The sequence below is a fragment of the Polistes dominula genome, unplaced genomic scaffold, assembly GCF_049000335.1.
Source record: "Polistes dominula isolate Pdom_NZ unplaced genomic scaffold, Pdom_raw_medaka contig_29, whole genome shotgun sequence".
NCBI classification, from domain to species: Eukaryota; Metazoa; Arthropoda; class Insecta; order Hymenoptera; family Vespidae; genus Polistes; species Polistes dominula.
In genome coordinates this window covers 2,397,273-2,419,334 of record NW_028300865.1, presented here as the reverse complement: position 1 = coordinate 2,419,334, position 22,062 = coordinate 2,397,273, and the positions used below count along the sequence as shown (strand labels likewise).

At 30.5% G+C, this 22,062-nt stretch overlaps 1 protein-coding gene across 4 annotated transcripts in view; it reads left to right on the top strand.

Annotated features, from left to right (window-relative positions):
- Positions 1-21,574, top strand: part of pxb (putative Hedgehog signaling attenuator pxb) — a 367,180-nt gene extending 345,606 nt beyond the window's left edge. For 3 of the 4 annotated variants that reach the window (XM_089170132.1, XM_015321056.2, XM_015321053.2), the window contains 4 exons: positions 1,795-2,092; positions 15,552-15,663; positions 17,892-18,245; positions 18,830-21,574. In XM_089170132.1, the coding sequence (XP_089026258.1) occupies positions 1,795-2,092; positions 15,552-15,663; positions 17,892-18,245; positions 18,830-19,554 (1,489 nt within the window). In that variant the 3' untranslated portion in view covers positions 19,555-21,574. The remainder of the gene's footprint in view (positions 1-1,794; positions 2,093-15,551; positions 15,664-17,891; positions 18,246-18,829) is intronic. The other variant, XM_015321057.2, reaches the window with a different exon arrangement.
- The last annotated feature ends 488 nt before the right edge of the window (positions 21,575-22,062 follow it).

Genomic DNA, 22,062 nt, shown 5'->3' with positions numbered 1-22,062 from the left:
TTTGAAAATGTATTTCATTTGTAATAAGAGAAAAATTAGTTTATAGTGAAACTTTTTATGCAAAATTATTAATATGAATATAATATGTAATTTAAATAATAATAATAATAATAATAATAATAATAATAATAATAATAATAATAATAACAATAATGATGATGATAATAATGGGATAAAAATAAAAAAGAGAGATAGAACTATGTAAAAAGTTTAATCTTTTAAATTTTTAAAGGTTAGGTTTTTTAAGAATGAAAGAAGGGCCAAGTGGTATCTTGGTTGGTCAATAATCCGAAAAAAGCTTCGTTTTTTACTTTAGGTTGGTTTTTTTCTTTTTTACCCTTAGCTGGGTCAGAGGAACACAGCCAGCAGGCAAAAACAGAGAGTAAGAGAGAGATAGAGTGAGATAGCTGATTTTCTCCTTTATATACCCAATTATCTTCTACCCTAGAACATTTTACACGCTTTATTATTCGCAATCCATACAGATTTTAACCATCTTTTTATTCGACCTACTGACTAAAGTGTGTATATACATACATACATAATCTCAATGCTGCTGGTTTCTGGTAATGGTGGTAGTAGTGGTGGTAGTGGTACTACTGGTTGTTAGCCTCTTACCCAGTAGTTTAATTATAAAAGCAAATATTATCGAACCAAATAGAGTTAACTAGATAATTAAAACTTGGAAGATACACCACTTAACTTACTGATGGTGGTACTTTTGGGAATCCTAGTTTTTATATATCCTACGTTTCTATTCTAATTGAAGAAGAAGAAGAAGAAAAGAAAAAGATTTCAACACAAATGATAAAAGTATTGAAATGTTTTTCCTTTATTATAGAAAAGAAAAAGAAACTTAGGTGATAAGTGTATGGTTGTACCGTTGTTATTATCTTCGTAGTGCAGACCTTTTAACAACCCCCATCACTTTGCGTTTATACCACAGATCCTTTTGGATAAATGAATGCCTTCCCTTTCGTCTCACAGGATAGTTGTAGTAGTAGTAGTAGTAGTACTACCACCTAGTAGCACCCCTTTACTAGTTGGATGTGGCAAATTTAAACGCTTTTACCACCCCGTGCTCATCGTGATTAACGGACACGAAGGACCTGACCAGGAACGGTAGGGTAACAACTCGAGAAGGGTGATGGTGGGGTTGAAAAGGGAAGCACGGATCGTACGAATCGTGTTTTATGTGGAATTGCTGGTTGAATTACATAGAACATACATATATGTACACACGTGTTTCTACATATATTACGTCCTCACACACATGTACGCATAAGTATATATTATACAAATACATAGACGTTATCTGTATTTACTTGGGCTACACAAATCTCTTGAATACTCTCAAACGTACGTATAGTCATTTACTATAGTATAGTAACTTTAACCAGTAACCAATGAACACGTATGAAACGGCATTGATAGGCAAAGGCAACAGTTTCCTCCTTCTCGAAATCCTCTTCGTTTCAAGTTAACATTGAAGAAGAAGAAGAAGAAGAAGAGAGACTATCTCTAGAGTACGCGTATTTGCCCGTGCGCATCAACCCTAACCTCAAACTAAAGCAACGTCCGCTTGTACAAACAATTACAACAAGTTCCTAAACTAATCCACTATGAGGATGAATGAGAAACGAATATAAAGTACGAAATATTATACTTCGTTGCAAACCCTAAAAATAAAACTTATTGATTTTTGATTAGAAGTATTAGGATTAATCAAAAGTTCGTACGTTTGTTAACATTTTAAAAATATATATTTGACGTATGATTTTGTTTTGATTTTAGGCACAAACGAAAAGTACAGAATTTATTGCCGTGTAAGAGTGCAGCGGGTGCAGCAGCAGCAGCAGCGGCAGCAGCAGCGTCAGGACGGACACGGGTACTTCCGGACTGCCAATCTCATGGTGGTTCAGTTGGTAATACCAGTACCAACGCTGCAGCCGTACTCTACGAGGATTTGCCTGACACTATGGGGGGAGGAACAACCGGTACCCATTCCTCTCAACTACACAATCACTTGACGCCGAGTCAGCAGCATCATCATCATCATCATCATCCGATTGGTCAAGCTCCGACGATCGAGGTACGAGGTACAAATCCCCGTGAACGGGGGGTTGATCACCTACGGGAGCGACAACCGCAGGCCACGTTGCGTCCCCATCACCTCGACTATCTCGACTACCGGGACCCAAGGGCGATACTTCGTGTCACGGAAAAGCCCTCAAGGGCTGTGTTAGGTGGTTACCGTACGCCACGAGCCTTACTCGCCAAATCTCAGGAAGTTTCACTTTCAATAGCTACACACGTGCCCCGTAATAATATTTCTAATATTACTATTAACAATAGTATCATTAATCATACCCTAAACAATAATAATAGTAGTAACAACAATAACGAGTTACTTAACAATCATCATCTTATTCTAGCCACGCATAACGCATTGATAACCAGTCCACAACAACCTTTACCAGTTACACCAACCACAAATTCTTCATTATCCTCAATGAAAATCAATAATCATCTAAATGATGAGAATGATCGAAATAACCACATTAATTACCAACAACACGATTCTAATACTAGTAATAATAGTTGTTATATTTCTTCGACTAATCGTTCTATTCGTACCTATAACAACAAACCACACCAACAACAACTACCTATAACACCAACGCATAGACCAAAAACTAAAATTAATCCTATTACAAATAAAAGTAGTCCTATTTCCTATCGTCAAATAACAAATACGATTTCACCTATCAAAAATCACGAATCTATTATCAGAAGACACTCGGTTGATTCCGAAGGTTATTCCTATATCGATTTTAAGGATCATGAATTAATCGAATCCTTGAGATGTACTTCACCACCACCACCACCACCACCACCACCTTTACCTCTTATTCTTCCTCCTCCTCCTCCACCTCCTCCACCACCTCCACCTCCTTCAACTCCTCCTCCTAATCTTCTTCATTCATCATCGTCAATTGCAAATACGAGAACATCCTTGAAAACGAGATTCTCATCTTCATCCTCATCCTCGTCTTCCTCCAATTTATTTGATTCCGAAGGTTACGCTTATATCCTTGATTCTTGGTACAATAAAAAAACACCCGGTACTGCTAAACGAATTATTGCCGATGGTACTGAAGAAGAAATGTGTCCTTTGTGTACAATGCAACAAATACATCAACTTCTTGCTAGGCCTGAAGAAATTTACCTAAACGTTCGTGACACGTGACATACGTCATCATACATTGCAAAAAAAAGTATTCTCATTTAAAAGAAAAACAAAGAGAAAGAGAGAGAGAGAAATATCTTCATGACATTTTCTAACACACACAATGACCTTCTATTGTGTAACATCTCTATATATATAATCTATATATATATTATATACCCACACACGTATAGGTAATAATAATAATAATAATATTTAACTTATAAACTGAACGCAAGAAAGAAAGAAAGAAAGAAAGAAAAAAAGAATACGCGATAAACTATAATTTTTCTACACCGAAAAGAAATAAGTCAACACACACAACTACCACCACCACCACCACCACCACCATAGAAAAAAAATTGTCGGGGGTTCCTTACAAACACGAAAAACAAAAATTACACGTGACGATTCACATATCCTATTTGAGGGATGAATATGTAGGAAAAAAAAAAGAAAAGAAAAGAAAATTTTCAGATATCATCCCTCTCGTTCCTTAGATTCAGAAATAATAATAATAATAAAAAAAAAAATTACAAAAGCCAAAAAAAAAAAAATAAGGTGATTCTCTATTTTATATCTTGATACTTCTTTGTTTCTTCAAATTTATATTAGATTTTCATTTAATAATCATTCCTCTCGTTGAGCATAAGTTAGAGTGACACGAAAACCTGATTCACTTAATAATATTATACTAAACTCTTTTTTTTTTTTTAGATAGAAACATATATATAGTATATAGCGTGTCTTATGGGATTCAACGAGGTGAAACTAACTTTTGTCCTAACTATTATTAAAAATTATCACCCTAGGTATTATCGTGGTTTTTTCTTTTCATTTTTTTTTTTGTTCTCGACGAGATTCTATTAAAAAAGAAAAAGTACTAGTTTAGTAGAAATTGTGTTCGATTATAAGAAGGTAATTTTTTATTTTATTTTTTTTTTTTTTTTTAGTCATTCCTTCAATCAATTCACCCTCGACCAACCCCTCCACCAACCTATACACCACAATCCTTGTTGAAAAAAAGAAAAAGAAAATCGTTTGATTAATTATGTATGTTTTTTGACTAGTTTCTTACCTAATGTGTGTTAGTTCAATCGAATCAGAGATAATACTAAGAAAAAAAAGTAGAAAATATAGAAAAAAAAAAAAAACAAATTTAAATCACGCACATTTATCAAACGTTTTGTTAAACATTATTTTCTTTGTTTTTTTTTTTAAATATTTCTCTCTTTAACAGTTGACAATGTATAATTATTAAATAGGAAGAAGGGGTTAGGGATGACACTTTAGGGCGTTTACTAGTCAGTATTTATTTTGTTTACTCGTGCCGTGCTTTCACAATCTCAATTTAAAAATAAAAAAAGAAAAAAGATATAAAAACGATTACAATATTAATAATAAAAATAAAGAATAAAAATGGATGATAAATAAATTCGGATACTAAGAAAAAAAAGAGGGTTAATTTAAAATGAATTCCATTTTTTGCAGTGAACGTTGTTTAGAGTGGGGCCTTATTGCCGGTTGTGTGGGCACGGTAAACAAAAAAAAAACTTAAATAAAATATTAAAAAGATAATAAAAGAAAGGCAAGTGAAAAATTTAAATTAAAAAAAAAAAACAGTAAAAAAAAAGTAAATTAAAAAAAAATAAAATTATACTACAACAAAAACAAAAACAAGAACAAAAACAACAACAGCAACAACAACTAAAGCACTTTTTTGTGACTGTAAATAGATGATAGAGAAACAACTCGTTAATTGTAAATAGTGTACGCAGATATTGTAGAGTAAAAAGAAAAAGAAAAAAGTAATTACGAAGCGTAAGAGAAAAAAAAACTGATAAGGAAAAAGAAAGAAGATAAAAGATAGGAAGAAAGATGGTAGATAACAAAACGATTTGATATAATCGAACGAATCGTGTGCTACACTTGACGAACAAAAAATATTTTTCGATTTATTATATATTAAAATTCTTTGTTTTTTCTTTTTTTTTTTTTTATTATTCTTGTTTTTTTTTTTTTTTGTCAGCTATTAATAATTTTTGTTCTCGTTTCGTTATTTGAATATTTCGTTTGCGAATGTTACTCGATATTATTATTATTAATTAATTATTAATTATTATTATTAATTATTATCGTCGTCATAGTCGTCATAGTCGTCGTCGTTTAAGTCGTCATTGTCATTGTCATTATTATTATTATAATTATTATTATTATTATTATGATTATTATTATTATTTATTATTATTATTATTATCGTTAAATTATCTAATTCGAGATGAACGATGCAATAATTCAGTTCGGTGTTGTATCTCATTGTCGTGATATGTATAAAAAAAAGAAAAGAAAAAGAAAAAGAAAACAAAATGAATGATGCGAGAGTAAACGAACGGGTTAGATTGAAAGAATGAAAGAGAGAAAGAGAGAAAGTGAGAGAGTAAAAAAGAGAGAGAGAGAGAGTGAGAGTGTGTGTGCAAATGAACGAACGTGCGTTATTTTTTATTTCATCACAATTTGCTTCTTACACTTGCACCAATAGGAGCTCTTCAAAAAAAAAAAAAAAAAATTGAAGAAAAGAAAAGAAATGATTTAAAAAAAAAAAATAACAATTCTTCTCACATTGTTTTAAACAATTAAAAGTAATAAAAAAAAAAAATCATTCAAGAAAATTGCAATGCAAAGAAAACAATTGTAGAAGTTACCAGAGAAAAAAAATAACCAAAACCAAACAAAATGGCACTATAGATACAAGTATGAGAAGCAATTAACCAAAATTTAGGGGAATGATGATGATGATAATGATAAAACGGATTTATGATAGCAAAAAAAAAAAAACAAAACAAAACAAAAAAATGCAAAGAAAAAAAAACCAGTTCTTCTGTGTATACTAAACTATAAAAAAAAAAAAAAAGAAAGAAAGAAAGAGATTGGTGGTGATACAATGATAAAGGATAAAAATAAAGTCACTTTGCTGAAAAATTTGACAAGGAGTGGTTATTAAAACCCGGTCCACACAATTCCCATCCTAACATCCCTTAAACCACATATTCGTATCCCTCGAACATTAAAAAAATATATATATATATATATTTGTTCGGTTTTCTATTTCTTTTTTCTATCTTCTTTTTCTTTCTATTTTTTTTTTTTTTGATTCTCTCTCCCTCACATTGTAAAAAATACAAAAAAAAAAAAAAACCATATAAAATTTATCATAGAGAGAGATCGTTTTTAAAAGAAATTATACAGTGGGGGAGAGATTAGTATACTAAGTACGTGGTTTATGTTAAAAAAAAAAAATATAAAAAAAAAAAAACATGAGTAGAGAAATGAAATATTATTTTAATCGCGAAATCGTAGTAGAAAAACCCGAAAATCTCATTCTCCCATACAAAATACACAAAACAACAAAAGAAAACAATAAACAGTGAAAACTTTTACACCTGTGTGTGTATATATATACATGCATACACGTACATTTACACGTACATTATATATACATATAAACAGAAAGAAGACACGTATAAAATATTACTGACACACACGTGGACACGGAATAACCACTTCTGCGTTGAAATTCTTTCACTGACATGAGGGAGATAAGAAAGTAGGAGAGTGGGGATAAAAAGAAGGAAAGAAAAGGGTTAGGAAGGTAGGAAAAGTAGTGCGCAACAACACAGCTCGGGTGGAGGGTTATTGGTTGTGAGAAAATCTTCCCTCTGGATTTTACAAAAATAGGGGATTCCCTAGACGAAAAAGGGAATCTTAGAATTGAGAGAAAAATAGAAAAAAAAAGAACAAGAAAATAGGAAAAGAAATAATAGGGGTTGACACTTTTTCTTTATGTGTACGTGTATGTAACATATGATGTAAGTGATATACTTTTGAATAGTACAAATTTAGAAAATGATTAGTCTAATAGCAGATAACAAAGAATTTTCTTATTTAAAATTGAGTTATATAATTAATAATAATAATAATGATAATAATAATAATAGTAGTAGTAGTAGTATATTAAAAAATGAGTTAACAACAAACACAACATTTGTTTCTTCCTTAAATAATAAAATTAAAAGTAAACTAAATAGGATAGATAATTATTAAAATAATTAAAATAGTAAAAAATATTACGTAAGGAAAATTGTTTAAACTAACCAACCCTAAGTAATTATTTCAAATAGGTATACTTATTATTTAAAAGATATAAACAAACAAAAAATGATTAATCAAGGAAAATAAAAAAGATAGCAATGAGAAAAAATAGATAACAAAAACACGAAAAGAAATATAAAAAAAAATAAAAAGGAAAACTAAAACAAAGATAGTACATATATATATATATATATATATATGCCACTATTGTGCCACGTCACCTCTGTTCTCAACCCGATTGCCATATACCACGAACGAAGAAGAAGATCTCTAATTTCGCAAATGGAGTTTGCGCAAATATCCAGGGTTGTGTCGCACCAACGGCGACGATCTTCCTGTACCAACCCAACTCCAACCCTCAACCCCACACTCCCCACCCCCCACCACTTTCTTTTTCTTTTCCTGTCTCTTCGGCCGAGGTTCTTTTTCTCTTTTAGTTCGGTAACTTAATTGCGAGAAGAGGACGCGCTTCGTTTCTTTTCGTCCTCGGCGAGGGTCAAATTCGCGCTAAAAGAATCAGAAGGACGGAAATGGTCCTGGCGGGCAACCCCACTAACCCCCCGAACTCCCCCTTCTATCTTTCTCCAACACTGCTTCTCTCAGACGCAGTAATTTTCTACGGCACTTAGTTTGCCCCCTCCCACCTTTCCCCCTTCCTGCACACCCCTTCTCATCTATATATCTGTCTATCTATCTGTCTCACTCACTAGCACACAATCTCACTTTTCCTTTTATTCACTTTTCTTCCTCACTTAGGTTTCTAAGTGGCTTCCCCTTTTAAGTCACTCTAATTGTTCCCTTCGGAATTAGGTTTTTCCCAAATGTGGTTGATAGAAGGTACAATTGTTTTCAAACGAGAAAGAGACATTTTAGAAAATCATGAGAAATCTATATTAATTAGAATAACCTGATTGGAGTATCATTGACGTGTTTAAATTTTAATCAATGAATCAGGGGCTCAGATTTAGGTTCATTCATCAAAGTGGCTTTTGCTTCCTACTCCCCACACCCTTAAGTTTGTCTCATTGTACCCTTTGGAATTAGGTTTTTCCCAAATGTAGTTGATCTATCAATTAATTAGAATCTCTGATGATCTGAGCATCATTAAAACTTGTTATAAATAATTAATTTGATACAAAATCAAAGTATACTTTTAATCGGATTGACACTAACTACAATAATCTCCATAGATCGTTCTAGCTTCGATAAATCCTTGAGAATAATCTATCCCAGTTTAGAATAGAACAACCCAATCACGAAACCGTACTTTCTCACGAAGGTTAACCATTGATACACAGGACAATACATTCACCTGTTTGAGTCATATTACGATGGTCAATCCCCGTGTCGTGGGTTACGTTGTTAGACAAGGACATGGTCATCGTCATCGTCATCGTCATCTTCATCGTCATCATCATCATCGGTAGGTAGGGTATAACCAGCCCTGTTAGTTGTGGTATCTATCCAAAAGCAAGGTTTGGATCTAACGATAGAGAGATGGTACCAGGATTTAACGCCGGACTTAGAACCTAATGCAATTGGTGCAATAACTAACAATTAGCCAGTTACGTTAGTACCGCTCGAGTTACCATATTAACGAACCTAACCGGACCTGTGCACAGAAGTGCATCAGAGAGAGAGAGAGAGAGAGAAGGAAGCCACACCTACTAACATGAGAAACATCGGAATCTCGGAATATCATCCACTTCGGCCCTTCGAAACCCTATAGGAAGATGATCGCGTGCGTGTGCATGCCTTCAAGCTACTACCTTAACGTCTACGTTTCTCCAACTATTAATCCTCCCCCGTTTCCATTTCCCACCCCTACCAGCACCCTACTCGTTTCTCTTCCAAGCTTCACTGTGTATATGTGTTATATATAGTTCGTGACATATCACAAGTGTGAGTGAGATAGGTGACTATATCGATACACCCACATATACATATACATACATATAGTGGACAGGTTCGGAGAGTGCAAGGCAAGTTAGGCGCGTTAGGGACAAGCTATTACCCTTCGTGCTCCACGCTATTACCGAACCGACATATTGCTTCCTGCTGTTGATACGATGGATCAAACCTATCCGTTGGAATACGTCTATAACATGTGAATATCACTCACTCTATCCCACAAACATACATACTCTATTGTGTACTATTGTATTTTATTAATCATCCTACCATTAATGCCATAAATATACAAAACAAAAATGTTTAACCAAAAAGATATTTTTTAAGACATACGAGTAGATTGTGAGTAGATTCTGTGAATTTAGCTCAAGGCCAAATAAAAGTGTTTCCAGTTGTTCCGGTTAGATTTACGAGTGGTACTTCAAAAGGGTAGTATCCCCTTTTTTATTTGAAAACGGAAGTAAAGCTTGAATTTCGTACGCGTATTAATCGCGATACGCTGTTATTAGGAAAAGCAACCCCTTGTAAAAGGGTGTGTAACTCTCGAGGCCATACCAAAGGCTTGCTGTAGAACGACAATTATTCTATCCATCCTCCCCCTCTCATTCCTAGCTTTTCCATCCCTTCTATCTTTCTGTTGTAACCTTGCAAGAGGCCCTTGGACGTTATAACTGGAACGATGAGAGTAATCGTGCGATCCTCTTTTGTGGCAGATAGTCTTTGCCCTCGGGACTTTAATTTAGGTGCGGCTCGCTTATTTCGTTTCCCTTAAGAGAAAGAGAAGGGTGGTAATAGTAGTAGTCAGCGTTTCTACCAATAGTAATAGTTGTTCTAATAGTAGTAGCTTTGCTCTGGTATTTCAGGGTCGACGAGTATGATAGATCGTCTTCAACCAATTGCTTTTACTCTTCCCAAAACTACCAATGGGAATTCAAATGACCAACCATATATTCTTTTGACCTATTTTTGTGGTTTTTTTTATCTTCTTTTTAAATTATAAATAATAATAATAAAAATTAGAAATGTTATTGGAATATTTGAAAATATGTATTTGTTTCATTGGGGGGAGGAGGGGGGGCGCGATTGCTTTTTTAAATTATTAATTCGATTTAATAAATAACATAAAATATAAAATATAATATAATATTAATAAAATAAATATATATAAATATATTATCTAATTATATATAAATTATATATTATTATATATATTATATTTTATTTTATTAATATTATATATATTATATAATATATAAATTAAAATATATAATATAAATAATATAAAATATAAAATAAATATAAAATAATATAATATAATATAAAATATAATATATAGTATATTATAGTATATATATTATATATTATAGTTTTATAATTATTATATATATTTATATATATAATAATTATAGGAATATTTTTTTGAATTTTCTACAAATAACAACGAAAACTCATTCACCATTTTAAAAGGGATATCTAATTTCATCATCGTCTTCTTTATATTCTGCAACAAATCGAATTCTTTATTTTCGTCTTCCACCTGATATCAAATTATCTTTCAACCTTTCGACCTACTCTACAAGTTTTATTCAGATTATCCTGATAAAAATAATCACACATTAATATTAAATGATATATATATAAGTATTCTAATAAAAACTTCACACATTCAAGACTCATTCAAGAATCTCCACATTGGTTTTATTATTTATTCATGGACAGGAATATAGTTTTCAATCAAATGTCGATTAAAGATAATCTTATTATCTTATAACTGTTTCATACTCTTATCGTTTATCAATGATAACATCCTGTTATATTATATTCAACGATATTATTTATTCATTCAACATCTTCTATTCTCAATGACAGATTTCATTCAGACGATTGAATTCTCAATAAAAAAATTCTATCTCATTCTGAAAACAATTAGATAAAAAAATGTTATTAATTTTACACTTAACAAACAAACAAACAAACAAACAAACGAACGTGAATGAAAGAAATAGAAATGGTAAACCACAAAAATGGGGATGATATTTGGAGGGTTGTAGGGTGGATTCTTGAAAGAAAAGGTAGAAAGATAGATTGAGTATCATGGCACGTCATTTATTCTCGTTTAACGTGTTGATATAAACCACCTAGTCCAGTGTTACACCTGTCAAATATCACCTGGTTCAAATGAGACGAGACACAGGTATGAAATGAACCTTAAGAATAGTCGGAAACTATTTACGAGTTATACATCGATGTAGTTTAGTATGAAACACGTAGTAAATGATGACGATGATGAAGGGTTGAAGAGAAAAAGGTGAAGGGATGGTAAGAGAGAAAGGAAGGAAGGAAGGAAGGAAGGAAGGAAGTGAAGGGTGGATCAACGATAGTTTAAACGGGATATAACCCTGTCAAGGGTTTAAATCGTTCTAACCTATTTCTGGTTACCTTCCTAATCTATTCACGATTATGTCACATATCTTACCCTTTTCCAACCTAGTTCCGGTAGGTCTATCTCCACCTACTTTAAATTTAACCCTTTGAGTGCTAAATACTTTTAACTAAAATGTTTCATAGGAAAATATAATAGTTTATTATTAATTACATTTTAATAATAATAAAAAAAAGTTATATTTAATATAATAATGTTAAATTTAATATATATAAAGTTATATATAATATAATAAAATGTTATTATTATATTATATTTATATATTTATATTATATTTAATATAATAATGTTATTATATTATATTAAATTAACTTATATTTTAATAATTAATTTAAATATATTTAAATTATTGATTTTAATATTAAATATATTTATAATTTTATAAATAATTTAATTATTATTAAATTAGTATTATATTAAAGTTTATGTTTCCAATTATATATTATTTAATAATTTAATATAATATATATATATTATAGTATTAATATTTAATAATTATTATATATATTAAATTAATAAATAACTAATTAATTAATAATATTAATTAATACATAAATAATAATATATTTATATATAAAACATTAACATTATTTTGAACTAATATTTAACAAGTACATATTAGCATTTATTACCATTTAATTTTTACCAAACGCATTTATGAGTCCCACAGCACTAAAAAAGGTTTAATTTGACTTCAACCATTTTCCTAAAAGAAGAAATAATAGTTATGCAACTGTGTGAACAAAATAATATTGAAAATATAATGTTTGAAATGATTTTATTTTCAAAAGGTTTCTCTAGTATATTATCTCTCTCTCTCTCTCTCTCTCTCTCTCTCTCTCTTTTATCTTTAGTGTACAAAATAGGGGTTGAAAATCAGGTCGCGGCTTGAACGTGAACCAACTACACACGTGATTATCGTTTCGTCAAATATTTACACTTAAATCAGTTTAATATACGATTCTACCATAATGCAAGGAAAATCGTTGAATAATTTTAACATTTGGTAATAAATGATACATACATTTTGTTTATAATTTAATATAAATGTTTCCCCAATCTCACCCTCATTCCCTAACCTCCCATTATCATCATCATCATCATCATCATCATCATCATCATCATCATCATCATCATCATCATCATCAGACGTGGGTTATTTTCGAGATGAGAATTTTGCAATCAGTTAAAATTCTTAATTAAATGAACAAACGAAATGAACGTAATGAAAGAATTAAATAACTATAACTGACTAACTAACTAACTAACTAACTAACTAACGGGGGTTTGCGTTTTATATTTATCGAAGAATCGTTTCGAACCCTCCTTCAAACCCTCCCCCAACCCCCCACATTGTGAAACAATTGTAATTCACGAAAGTGCTATAAGACATTTGAAAATTTTCCATAGTATCTCGAGTAAGTTTATTGTTAACAGTATGACTCTCGTATCTTACGAAGTTACGACAGCTTTTCTACGAGTACGAAAATTTATATTCTTCGGGTATTTTAGCATCTTTTGTTGTTGTTTTTTTTTTTTGTTGTTGTTCTTCTTCTTTTTCTTTTTATTTTATATTTCACAAGTTGGAAAAAAAGTTATTCGCCTCGATAGTCTCGAATATATCTTTTTCTCTTTTTTTTTTTTTTTTTTTTTTAACGTTAGTCGGACAATCTTACGAAGAAAATAAAGAAAATAAAGAAAAGAAAGATTTCCAACTTTTTAACGTCAACATTATTTTTTATTTTTTATTTTTTCTTCTTTTATTTTTTTTTTTATTTTTTTTTTTTTTGTAAGTACTTGCAAGAGAAAATATGAAAGAGATAAAAGTTCTATATATGTTGAAGAATTTTTTGAATTTTTAAATATTTATATTTATTTTATTTCAAATGATTCACATTTATTATAAAATCGTGAAGTAATGTTAGATGCAAAGTTGCAATAATAAAATAAAATAAAAAAATATAAGAAAGAAAATTGATAGAAAAATAATTAATTGAAATTAATTTACAAATTAATTTACAAATTAGTATTTAAAAAAAATATCTAAAGGAAAAAAAATGACTAGTTAACAAAAATAAATTATATTGAAGTTCAAGATTGTTTTCCTAATAAAAAAAAAAAAAATTGAAAAGAAAAAAACTGAAAGAAAAATATTAATTAATTAAAATTAACTTATATTTTACAAATTAATATTTATATTAAAAAAAACAAAAATATCTCTATAAAGAAAAAAAAGTAAAAAGAACAAATGACTGGTTGACAAAAATAAATGATCTACATTCAAGATTGTTTTCCTAATAAAAAAAAGAAAAAAGAAAAACTGAAAGAAAAATATTAATTAATTAATTAAAATTAATGTATATTTTACAAATTAATATTTATATTTAAAAAACAAAAATATATCTATAAAGAAAAAAAAAGTAAAAAGAACAAATGGCTGGTTGACAAAAATAAATGATCTCACATTCAAGATTGTATATGTACCTTATTATTATCTGAAAAGGGCTAAAGGATCATCGTCAATTTAAGGATTAACTTTCAACCCTATTATCATCGTCTTCATCCCTTGCTTGATTTTTCTATCTTTATTTATATCATATAATTTTTTTTTTTTTGTTATTTTCTTTCTCTTTATCACCAAAAGTTTCTTTCCGTTTTTTTTTTTCACTAGAATGAAAACTAACTGACATAAAGAGAAAGGAGAGATAGAAACGAATACATATATAGAAATAGTGCCTAACAGAAGTAGTAGAAAGGGATGGGTGGTAGTAGTAGGGATTGTGAAGGGCTCAAAGGATCTCAAGAGTCTTTAGGGGTTGAAACGAGTTAATCGCTGGCCGGAAACGCGAGGAAAGCGTTAAGACTGGTGATTTGAGCTTCTCGTGTCAGTATTTTCTTTTTTTTATGTTTTTGTTTTTTAAATCTTAATCTTTCTTTTTTTTTTTAAATTCTTTTGCTTAAACTTTGACTTTTGTTTCTTTTTGTTTTTTGTTTTTGTATTTTCTAATTAGGAGAAAAGTGGTTCTACGTGTCGGGGTGTTGAATTTTCATGTGAATCACAGATTTAAATTATTTCGAATGAAAATAATATTATTCCAACAATTTTGGACATTTTGGAAATTTGGATTTCCAACAATTAATTTATTTTATTTTTATTCCTTTTTTGCATACTTTAGAAGTTAAACTATTTCTATAAAATTTATAAATAGTTATACCATTTAATAAATAATAATTATATATTTTATATAAATAGTTTATATAACAACTTCTAAGGTATGCAAAAATATTATTTTATCTTATATTTTATTTTATTATAATATAAGCTTACATATATAAATGCAATTAATTAATGTTACAAGTTATAAAATACATTTTATTTCATTCGAGATAATTTATAATTAGTTCATTTAGAAACACATATACGTTTGATATTTTAAAATACTATGAGAATAATATATTTCATTAATTTATATAAATAAAATAATATATAGAAATAGAAAATTACAAAATACACGAAACAAATGTTTCGAATATAATAATAATATTTCTCTACCCCCCAATAAAACAATAATAATTATAATAATATTTAAAAAAAAATTATATTCATACGATTCAAGTATTGCAAAAGTAAAACTATTTATATTCCTAAATATGAGATTCGTAATTACGTCGCTCCTGTAGGAATAATCTTGAAACTTAATCAAAATTTATCTGACGTGATAATAACAATAACAAGATTTTACATATATATATATATATTAAAAAGTTTTCTAAGAATTTCAACGTGTTTTAACTGTCCAACATTATTCATTGCGGCAGATGCTGGACGTGAAGGAAAGCAATAGAGGTGTATTCGTCTGCAGCAGTCCTGGTCCAGATCCTTACACGTCTCAGGATCTTTATAATCCTGTTTACGAAGAACTCAGTAACGGTTAGTATAATTATTATTTATTATCTTTTCTCTCATTTCTTTTCTTTTTTTTTTTTTTTGTGTTTTTCTCTTTCAACTTTTAACTTCAACACATTATAAAATATAATCAAAATCGTTGACATGACCGACCACAAAGATGATAGTTAAATTAGACAGAAACTTATTCATTTTAGATGAGACTAGCCTTTGAAGAACCGAAGAATTATCATAAAAGCAAAAACAAACAATTACATAATAAACAACCCCACGTCCCATGAAAGCAGTAAGATAAAACACACACACATAAATATAGGTACTTGATCTGTCTTTTTGATTTATTTTTCGTTTGTCAATTGGCTTGTCACGATTACTAACACAACTATCTCTTCTTTATCTAAGCATTACATCTTTTTTTAACTCAACAGCCTACTTTTATTTAAATTTTCAAACCTTTTGCAAAACCCTAACACACAAGTTTGTTAAACTATTTTTTGTTGTTGTTGTTGTTGTTGTTATTTTCGAATAATTCAATGAAAAACGTCTAACTTTAACTAGCCTTGTAACTGCAGATCGTACTTCGAAGATAAGAGAAGGATATTGGGGTGGGTGGTTAGGGGGGAAGTGGTTGAGATAAACGTGACACGACCTCTGACTTATACTTCCCATTAGTCCGACGTCTAATTAGCATGGTGATGAGCCCCTTTCGACGTTTGACGAGAGGATACGGTGCTAATCGAATATACATGACCGCACGACGTACACATTAGTCCTATAACCATCAACTCATCTTCTCTGTCTGTCTGTCTGTCTGTCTGTCTGTCTGTCTGTCTATCTGTCTGTCTGTCTGTCTCTACCTCTTTCTCTTTCATTCATTCATACATTCGTTTCTAAACTTACACACAAGTATTTCGCACGTAATCAACTAACCAATACGAAAATAACTTTTAGTTGGATACGAAGCCAACCAACCATGTGAGAAAGTTTGGTATCTGATATTGATCATTAATCTTTCATGGGTTTTATTAATTAATTTTCACGATTTTTTTTTTTTAACAATTTGTATTTTAAATTGCTGATAAATGTATTTCTGTTAAAATCAAATTGTTCTTTAATTAAATGGATTGAGGATTAATGGGCACAAGTGTTAAAGTTTTTGTTTTTGGTTATCTTTAATGGTACCAACCATAGCACGAAAGTAAAGCCGTGTAACTCGTGTTGAACTATAATCTAACGTTAGTATATAAAAATATTCGACACAAAAAAAAATGTTGTCATCCTATAGTACAAGTATGACCAACAATACTTTCATTAACAATGGACAAGTATCGTGTGTGAAATGTGAAACTCGCATAACGTTGTTCACTCGCGTAAATAATCTCGCGAGTAGAGTAGAGTAAGTTTTACGTAGTAGTAGTAGTAGTAGATTTGGAATGACGGTAACGTGGCCTCGTAAAAATGAGAAATAGAAAGAGATAGAGAATGGGGTGAGAAGGGGAGTGTATAAAAGGGTGCTAACCTCTAGGCTTGGAAAACTTCAAGGGTGGGGATGAGGGAGAGGTGTAGTGGATGTTTGTTGATACAGCTGACTTGTTGAAAAGAAAAAAGAAAAGATCGGAGGGGGATGAAAAACAAAAACAACAACAACAAGAATAGGTAACGCGAAAACGAGGGATGGGGGTGGATAAAACAAAAAGAAGAGTTTTTCTCGTACATGTCGTGAAACAACAACAACGACGACGGTACCGGACGTCATTCGTTTCGTTACCTGTACATTCCTCTTTGCGGACGACAATGGCGGCCGCAACGGTAGAAGAGTCCCCCTTCCCCTTCGGCTACCCCTACTCCAATCTAACCCCACCAATCTCACCATCCCGTCTCCTCGTACATCGCTGGCGGCGAAATTTCCAGCCAAAAATTTACTGCTACCACCACCACTGTACACCCATTCACTCATCCACTATCCCCACACCTCCCCCCTTTGAAACACCCACGCGTAACTTTCCCTTCTCTGTTGGGTACCCTATGGAATTTGTTTGCCTTCAAAATGTCCGAATCCTTCTCGATTTGGTTCTACAACCGAATAATAAACTTCGATACTATCGGTATTATATCTAGTGTTGCTTACATTCATATAAATATAAGTAATATGTTATTTTTATAAAAATAACTTGTGTTGATGCAATTAAATATCTAACAATTTGATTGGTTTTCTTTTTTTTTTTGGGGTTATTCTCAATTTGTTAATACAGGGGACCATCCAGAAACGGACGAGGAAAGCGAGTTGAACGCTCGTAATCGTTTAAATCATCATCATCATCATCATTGTCATCATCGTCGTGCATCTACGTCAAAAGCAGGTAGTGAGGATGAGTTCGCTGAGGATGAACTATCGGTCGGTGAACCTTCCGAGGCTAGGATGCTAACGTCTAATGGTCCCGCATGGGGCACGTGTCCTGCTGGTAACAGACAGCCAAGGGAACGAAGGGGTAGAAGCCCTAGGAGTTTAGATCGGCGCAAGAGAGACAAAAGTCACGACGTTGGCGAATTCCATGAGGGGATGCTTCTAGACGCTTTGCTGCAACTTTATCCTAGCGTGGCAGGTAGTACGTTTACGTTTCATTTTCACATTACCATAATTACCTGTCAAATAATCTATTCTTGGTACAGGTATTATCATCAAGAAGGTTTTCCTTCTATTATAATAATAAAATTAATCTTTAAAACTGTCACTTCAAGTTTATTGTTATTTAAAATCAAAGATTAAGTTGATTAAATATTCTTAGTAACTTTGCTTCAAATTTATCCTAGTATGATAGGGGTAGGTTTATGTTTGATTTTCAAATTACCCATATTTACCTTGGTTCACAAATTATAATCAAAAGGTACTATCATTCAAATACTAATAACTTGTAATATAGTTCTCTAAAAATTGGCTTATCGATTATCAATACTTATGTCTCTATAATAATAACCTATTAATTAAATTACACTTCAAACAAAATAGATAAAAGATTGCAAGTATTATCACACATTTGGATAAATCAATACCAAATTATTATTGTTAAATAATCCTTGCTAGATTGAATTGAACTTTAATGAATATAACTAGAACCTTAATAGTAAATATACTAATTACAATCGTATAAACATACACACTGATATCTAAAATAATAAATTAATTTTGCAGGTGTAGCAGGAAGCAGAACGAATAGTAGTCAACGACAACAACAATCCGTCCCATCGGTGGCACATAGACTACCATATTTTGTGCCGCCAATGCCAGCAACTCAAGCATTAAGACTTGAAGAAAACCCATACGAAAGTGTACCAGTTCTCGGACCATTACATCGTTATTCGAGTCAAACGAGAAATAATAAAGAAAGATTGAGAAAATCTAATGATAAGTACAAGTACATGAGTGCTAGTCGTGACGGTAGTGTTGGTGGTGGTGGTGGTGGTGTTGGTGTCGGTGTCAGTGTTGCTAATGTTACTAATAACACTGTTGGTAATAACGGTGGTAATAATACTGGTAACAATCAATATAATACAAATTATTATGGTATACAAAATCAAGAAACTACTACACCAGTTTACACCCAAGTTGGTGGTGACAATTATTCATCGGACACATATTCTCAACCAACCGATAGACTTTATGTTAACAACGATGACAACAAGTATACCCAACCGGTTTATTATGCTACCAGGGATAACGATCAAATGTCATCGGGAAGATTATACCAAGGCCAACCAGACAGCAGCTTTGGTAGCGACAGTGGTTATAGTCATCACACATCTGGTACCACGGGAACCACTGGTACACGTGGTAGCAATTCAAGAACCAATCATAGAAAGGACAAACATCGGAATTCACATCATTCTCATCATTCAAACGATTATATCGTTTCTTAATGAATTCATATACGCGAATGATTAACGTGACTATTATCATTCCGTGTTTTTTTTTAATTAAAATAACGAGGGTGGTGAATGGAGGAAAGGAAAGGAAGTAGGGGAAGGGAAGGGGGGAATTGTATTTTATTTTTCAATTTTTTTCAACCCTCCTCCCTCCCTCCCTCCCTCTCTTTCTAATTTTTTGTCGAACACGGATTAAGATCGAATGTAATTAATAATATTAGTTTCGTTGACTTAACAATGTTTTATTTTATTTGTTATTTATATAAAAAAAAAGTGAGAGATGTTGTATCTCTTTTCTTTTTTTTTGTTGTTGTTGTTCCTTTTAAATAGTTAGCAAGTTTTTCTATTAAGTTATTTATAAACGGCCGTGTGTTTGTTCTTTTTTTTTTTTTTATTCTTTTTTTTTTTTAAGAAGATCGATTAAAACAACAAAACTGATTTAAATAATATGACGCGATAATCCTAAGAAAAAATAGGAATAAAAAGACAGTGATCATTTAGTATAGTTATATATATATATATATATATATATACACACACATTAGCTTATAAACTATTTAAAATATATTAAATTATTTGCAATTAGTACTCAGGCTAGTACCAAAGCACGCTATGTTTAGAAACATTGCGTTAATCCTTTTCTATTCTTCTATATTTCCTTATACTCGAGACACACGTTTGTATAGAGTCATTTACAACAACAAATTACACAACAACGACGACGATCAAATCATGAGAGAGGGTTGTTCCAAGGCCCCAAAAATAAAACAAAAAAATGTTTTTTTAATTAACGAAACTTAACTCGTAGACTGTGACAACTAATATCTTATTACAATTTGTTAAATTCCGATCTAAGCTATATTTAATATTTAATAAACAATAATAATAATAATAATAATAATAATAATAATAATAGTAATAGATGAACAATCATTGCAAATTGATTTTGACGAATGTATTGTATTGTTTTTTTTTTGTTTTTGTTTTGTTTTAATAACCTGAAATTTAAACACAAAATAAAAGAAGAAGAAGAAGAAGACAATTTTAGATATTAGACCATCCACTGCCATAAGATCGAATTATTAATAAAAACATTTCGAAAACTTATATAATTATAATAATTATTATAGTGTAAGTGTCTAATCAGGCACGTTTTTTCGTACAAACGATTACACAACAAAAGAAAAAAGGTGGTGTGTATTTTATTCATACAATGGTTTTAAAAAACAAAACCAATTCTAGCAACCCTCTCTTCTCCCCACTCCTTTCCTTCTCCCCACTCCTTCCTTTCTTACTCGCCCCCCCTCCACTCTTTCCCGTTTGATATCACAATCTCGAAATATATATATAAATAAATAAATATAGATATATATGATAACGATCATTTAAATAGAATATCTTTTTAGAAAATGCTTCGTACGAATCTATCACATTTATTAGTAATGTCAGTTAAAAAAAAAAAAAAAAAATATCAGAATAATAATAATAATAATAATAGTAATAATAATAATAATAATAATAATAATAATAATAATAATAATAATAATAATAATAATAAACACACTGCCCGTACATATACCTCCGTCTAAATATGAATAAAACGATTTAACGAAGCAATTTAAATTGTTACTCCTTCGTATTTTTCTTATAAACCCATTTATTGTAAAACAAAAAGCACAGAAGAAAAAAACACAACAGGTGAAGAAGAAGAACGTATAAAAAAAAAATAATAAAACAAAATGAAAGAGAATCAATGTAATAATTGCATTTTATTTTATTTTATTTTTTTTGGGTATTAATTAATTTTTTCAAATGAACGTACACGAAAACCCAAAATACAATGCAAAAAAAAAAGTTATTCATGTATAACAAGACGGTGTGATTTTAAAACATGTTTACAATATTATTACATTCCACCCCTATTCGAAAAATGTGTGATATAAAAAAACAAACCTAACATGTCCTTTCCCTTAAACCTTCTTTTCTTTCATTTTTCTTTCCTTTTCTTTATTTTTTATTTTTCATTATTTTTGTTTTTTCTAATATGATTGAAATAATTAAATACAATTAAAAAAAAAAAAAAACCAATCCTTCTGATAAAAAAAAATAAAAAAGGTTAAAAATTCATACAACATATACATCAATACCAAACGAGTGGAAAATAAAAAATAAAAATATTCAAAGTAAAATAAAACGAGTATAAAAATAATAATGTCGGAAACTTGAAACATTGTAAATAATTAATAGAAAAGAAAAAAAAAGAGGAAGAAAAAGAAAGAAAAAAGAGGAAAATATATATATATAGGCTATAGGAGAGAGTGAGATAGAAAAGAAAAAAAAAGGAAACATGAAAAGTGAGGTTATAATAATTAATTCTATCCCCCGTCATTATAGCACACACAACATACATACATATATATATATAGTTTTTACCATATCTTTATCGAAACTTTAATCGAGATAAGGTTCGCGTGAGAGTGTACGTTTATTCGAATGGTGAAT